Source organism: Amblyomma maculatum, chromosome 2 (genome assembly GCF_055883805.1).
Source record: "Amblyomma maculatum isolate TAMU_Amacu chromosome 2, ASM5588380v1, whole genome shotgun sequence".
In the NCBI taxonomy this organism is placed as follows: domain Eukaryota; kingdom Metazoa; phylum Arthropoda; class Arachnida; order Ixodida; family Ixodidae; genus Amblyomma; species Amblyomma maculatum.
In genome coordinates this window covers 39306629-39312628 of record NC_139345.1, presented here as the reverse complement: position 1 = coordinate 39312628, position 6000 = coordinate 39306629, and the positions used below count along the sequence as shown (strand labels likewise).

The 6000-nt window shown below is 45.6% G+C and overlaps 1 protein-coding gene across 3 annotated transcripts in view; it reads left to right on the top strand.

Moving 5' to 3' along the window:
* The first annotated feature begins 1813 nt into the window (after positions 1-1813).
* The window catches only part of msn (serine/threonine-protein kinase msn), a 72328-nt gene continuing 68141 nt past the window's right edge, over positions 1814-6000 (top strand). For all 3 annotated transcript variants that reach the window (XM_084593944.1, XM_084593943.1, XM_084593941.1), the window contains exon 1: positions 1814-2195. In XM_084593944.1, coding sequence (XP_084450070.1) covers positions 2133-2195 — 63 coding nt within the window. In that variant the 5' untranslated portion in view covers positions 1814-2132. The remainder of the gene's footprint in view (positions 2196-6000) is intronic.

Sequence of the window (6000 nt, the reverse complement as noted above, 5' to 3'; positions counted from 1 at the left end):
AAATCATATTTTAATTTTTTGCCTTTTTTTCAATTACAATTTTTCTTACATTTTTATGCACCGTTGGTGGAGCAATAGGCACCTGAGTGCTGGTGTCACTATAGGCTCCGACTCAACTAGCAATTTTCTGCTCCGTGACCCGCCGAATCGTTTGACACCACCCTAAACCTTCTGCACCAAACAGGCGGACCACAAGTTTTATACAAATGGTGGTAATAAGGGGTCCAACCTAGGTGTCCGCCAGCCTGGGCTACTTGCAGCGAAACGAAAGTATAGGTCTGAATCGCGGCTCTCGAGCACCACCGTTACGTGTCCGTAGTTGCTATGCAACTAACGTGTTGTCACGTGATATGGTTCCATTTTGGTCATGTGGCATGGTACCACCTTCGTCGCATGGTATCGTACCACCCTGATCGCGTGGCATATGTTGCTATGCGGCGACGACCACGCTGTGTTGCCATTTTGAAACTACCCTATGACCTTGGATTGAAGAAAACATGACCTTGAGAAATGTAACTATAGTAGAGCTAACAGTCTAAAACTTATTCTAAGCTTAAGATGCTAATGAGGAACGATAAGGTTGGCTTACTAATGTGGCACGTTCATACAAGGGCTGTGAGGGTACGTGTCCGTCATTCGTAGACGACACGTCGCGCGGTCTAACCTGGGTCCTAAAGGTTATCTCTGGTACGAAGCACAGCGAGGTGCGCAGAAATAATTTACGCTGTCCGATAAAATAAGGCGAAATCCGGTTATGGCATTTGAGCCGCAAGGCAACTCACGAAGAAATCATGCGCGCGCGGAGAAAATCGGACCTCCGCTCGCCTACCTCAAGAGCCATGTAAGGCCTCGCGGTTAGTCACCGGGCAGGTTTCGCTAGCTGAAATACGGGCCACGATGGCCGACCAAAATGTTGCCCAGGGATGGAAATCAAAGCCCGCAATTTCTCTTTCTCCTTTTCTATTGCAAAATGGGAGCGATCTACGGGACAGAGAAGAAGATCTCACCTGCTGTTCGAGGCCGTCTTCTTTTTTGCTGGCCAGCTGACACGCCCCACGGCAGTGAACCAGCTCGAGGCACGCAGCGCTCGTGCCGCGGGCTTTCCACGCGAACCGTGCAACCGCGTGGAGAGCCTGCCGTCATGCCGTCCATTGGCTAGCTTGCTTTAGGCAACGTGGCGTACCCGAATTACTGAGGCACGCTGAAATTTCCAGCTGACATGATGAACAACGAAATTCGTTGTACCGGTGAGCAGTCGACCTGCACTAGATCAGAACGGCGCTTAGTGAATGGAAGTAGCATTCGCTGCATGAGGATCTGCAAGTTTGGAAGAGGCACCTGCATAACATTTTATCATGGTCTAGTGCAGTTATCTAGGCAGAAATGCGAGATGTCCGTGCCTGTGTTTCTGATGTTGCTACATGAGACAAGGATGTCGACAATTGCGTGACCTTATTATGCACTTACATTTAAACGCATTTGTCAAGTCAGTTAAATTTGCGTGAAGATCTAGCGAGTTCGAAATCATTTGGTCGAGCTTCACGTTTACAGTTTCGCGCCGCATAATAGCGCGCACGGGAGCGCGTTTGAGCCGACAGAGCGCTTAGAAACCGAAACTAATAACCTGTTTGTGAAACACGTTAAACCACATTTTTAATTCGTAAATTTGTACTTTAAAACAATAAAAAATACGTTTTTACTTATTTTTGATGTTATTTATTGAGAATAAATATTGTTTAGGTAACCAGTTTGTGTAACCTAGTGTACGCAGCGACCTGGTACGGTCGCCGCAATAATTACGATTTACGAAAGCAGTTGCGGAGGCGGACAAACGGAGAAAGGCTTGAGACCGTAGCGGTGGGTTGCATTAGTGGATGTTGTAGAGTGAGCATTGACGGCCGGTTGTGTTGGTGAGGTGTGCGAAAACATCTGTGATGAGAATCTTAAAACTACGTCGTGTTTGATACTATTCAGCTAAGTGACTGTGTAGGACTAATGTGACGTTACATCAGTACGCTCGAGCCGCCCGGAGTCCCTTTCCGTGATTTATTCGGCAAGGGACCCTCCTAGAAGGCTCTGAGGGGCGCCCGAGCTCTTTTGTTCCTATCGGCTTCCTTGCTGCAATCAACGCCATGGCGCATACCCAGCCAAGTGTAAACTGCAGTCTGGATGATATCGACCTCAACAGTTTAAAGGTATGTGAAGCTACGTGCTCAGTAAGAATTGGTTCCTCACCTCATTTACTCATGATGAGCATATCGAAGCTCTATAGTGTCAGTCAGGGTGCTGCTTTCGGCTAAATCTGTTACGCTGTTAGTTAGATTACCATCTGGCACTCGAGAGACACTTTGGTGCATATTTGATCGGTTATGCGTCCGGGTTTGCTTTCCGTCTGTCTGAGGCGTATGCTCTGGAAGTCAGCTGGTCAGCCGGGATGCCTCCTTGTCTGCTAGGCCTAACAAGTTGGACAGCTCGCTGCTGGTTTCCTTTTGATGGGAGACGCTTCTACTGGCAGATCTGAGCGCTCGTTTTAGCGCGCTGACGCGCACGTGGTGCGCATATTTGCTGAAGACTTGTGACCCCACAGCGCTGGCTCTATTTGCGCTAGAGATTCGAGCTTCCCTTCTCGCGTTCGAGAAAGCGCCGCTCACGCCCAACCGGAGACGAGAACAACATTTCATGCTTTCTACCTTCACTTCCGGCATGGTTGCGTCTTTGCAGCTTGTTCTTCGGTTTCATTCTTTTCCTCAGCTGTTTTGATTACGAACAGTTTTGTTTGATGGCAAAGATCATTTTCCTTGGGAGGTATTCCCCCCCCCCTTTTTTTTTTTTTTTTTTTTTCTTTCTTTCTTGTTCGGCTGGTGCGCGTTCCGCCGCTCATAGAACTGCCCAGTCGCCACTCTTCTGCTTCCGTCACAACAGTCGCAGGGCCGATGCCCTGTCGTGCTTGGCGTGACTTATCTAATGCGGATTCCCCTATGGATTCCCTCTAGAAAGAGCGCGCCTTGTCAGCATTCTTTCGTCTTGTGCGGTTGGTTCTGGCAACAACTTATTAATTTCAATTACTTCAAATCAGCCACAGACGTGGTTTGGGCGTGCCGTTCGTTTGGTCTGGTGTCTGATAACCCGGTTATAACCCAGTGCCCACGCATATCATGTAAACACGAGCAGATAATGCGCGATCGCGATCGACAACCAGTAGAGCGCATTCAAAGGCGTTTGTCTCTTGTATGCATGCAAGCAAAACAAGAAAAAAAAAAAAGTTCGGCATAAAGTCGGGTTCATTGCACTCTTCATTTTTGATGCATAATGATTCGCTTATATTTTGCTGGTGTCTGACATTTCCGGCGTAATGAACTAGCCTACAACTTGTGACGGATTGTCTCGGGGGTTATTGTACTGGACGCATGGTTGTGTAAAAAGCTTTCGTGTATGTAAACGAAACTAGCGATTTACGGCTGCGGCGTACTTTCGATAGCTTCGATAGCAGTATGCCCTACATAAGCTTCTTATTGTTTCCAGGTATTAAGCGTTATAAGCTCTATACTGCTTGAACGTTCAATCGGCGTTGCTAGCATAGGGTTTTAGGAACCATCTATGAGACTTTCTTACAAATCCCTTCAGCCACCATGGAATCACGGGGCCAACTGAGCCCGAGCACTATGCCGCTGCCAACTACATTACTTTAAATTTTGGCCAGAAATATTGCGAAAACAAGCGGTGTTTTACAATTGCAATGGTGCCAACATTCAATATGGAGGCTGTAAATTTCTGCAAACGGGCCGAAAAGCACGCAAGCATAAAAATTTGCCCAGAATAAGAGATGGCCTGCTCTTCTGTTAGCCAAATGTTGCACACCATGGAAACCGTGTTTTTGTCCAACAGGCACACTTTTCAGAGAATATCATCTTTTAAATGTTATCATTCAAAATAAAACTTTTTTATTGACATTTCAGAAAACAAACATTCCATTGGTGCCGTATGCTTTTGCATTTTCGTCACTGTGATTTTTGCTGATAATTTTCGGGCCTTGAGAAAGTCATCTGCACGCACCAAGTTCCAGGCTGTCACCATGTCCTGGTGCTGCACATTATAAAGCAGAGGCCTGTCATACCGCAAGTTAGTGACCTGTCTTGCTCATGCTGACAAGTGCAGCATGTGGATATTACTGGGAACGAATCCATGAAGTGTCTGCATGCAATGTATGGCCTCTGCCTGGCTTCGCAATCTATGGCCTACGTAACTGTTGCTTGTCAAAAGCGCTTTTAAAAATATATTTTGCTTCGTTTGCCATCAATGACCATAGTAGCCACTGACACATGCAGTCTTTCTGTAACCAGGCTGAAATGAAGCTGACCATGAGTAGTTCATGAATAAGCACCTTGTATATCTGCTGTTCACAGAAATACTATGTCTGTTCACATACGAAAAAGTTTTCTGTACGGGTCTCATTCATGTGTCTCAAAATTCCCTGATTGTTTGAGAAGTCATGTGATGTGACGTTATCAATCTCTCAACTAATCAGCAAATTTCGTAGGCGAGTTGGCAGATGAACTGGCAAGGTCCTGCAGGGTTATGATGATGTCCACAGGTTTGCAGCCTCCAGAGCTCACATTTAGTAGGTATTCTGGAGAGGCCACGGCACACGCATACAAGTTTTCCTCATGACAGCTATTTTACGTTGTCTAAGCCTGCAAATTGCAGGAGCGCTGGGAATGCAATGAAGCAACTTTGAGGCATTATTCATGGTGCAAGTTTACCACTTCAGGTGTTTCCCACGTTGTCTAAGCCTGCAAATTGCAGGAGCGCTGGGAATGCAATGAAGCAACTTTGAGGCATTATTCATGGTGCAAGTTTACCACTTCAGGTGTTTCCCACATTCCAATACAGCTTGAGTGGGGGAATCTTCACAATGCGTGTGTAAATCACAAGGCCCATCAGCTTGAACATTTCATTTAGTCGCTTCTCAAGACCCATCGGAATGAGCAGGCATTGGTATCTGTGAATTCAGTTTCCAGGCACATTTATTTGTGTTTTTGCAAACAGCTTGTATTACTTATATCAAGAAAGAAAAAAAAAGTTCGGGGTAGACAGAAGTTTTTTTAATCCACTTCCCAGTGCCGTGCCTGCATCTTTGCTCAGATGCACCCGAGGCTCCTATCAAGGTGATAATTTGGTAAGCTTCAGGGACAGTGCATCATTACCATAGGTTGTGGAAACTTCACGAAAACAATGTAAAGCAGTGAACATCACTTGTACATATTCTGGGACGAGCAGAAGCTGAAACTGTGCTCACCTCCGGCCACTAGTTGGCGTTTCAGTTACATGCACATGTGAATCACTCAAAATCGGGACTTCTGAACTCATTTTCAGACTCTTTCGATGGGGGTGTAAAGGCAGGCGCACCTGTGTGCCGTGCGATGTCAGTGCACGTTAAAAAAACCCTGGAGGTCAGAATTTTGGAAGCCCTCCACTGCCGTGTCTCTCATAGCCTGATGGGACGTTAAACCCCATAAACTAAACTAATCTTTGCTGCTATTCTAAAAAAATTCTGCAACCGAAGCGGCCAAATCAAGCTATTGACGTTGAAATTGTTGCAAGCTCAGTGATATTCTTTTGCTCTCTTAATCGCCACTCACTCCACTCCAGATCATTCTTATGCATCGCAGCCTGCAGAGAGAAAGGGAACTTTAGTCCCATACTATGATCTTCTAGATGGCAAGGCGTCTTACAGCGCTTCGAAATTGGAGCATAGCAGCGTGCGCAAAATCATCATTCATATATAAACAACGGCCTATCAGTTCTGAAAGCATTAAGAAGAAATGACAATCTCAAAATGATCTAAGCTTGCAGCATTTCCAGGTGCTTGTGAAAAACCAATAGGGGTGAAATTCCCCTCTCTTCAACCAATAAATCAATCAATAAATTATTTATTTCAATAAAATGTACAAATTGCAAATAATGTTGGGCCAATAACCAAAGCTAGATTTTTTTAGTAAT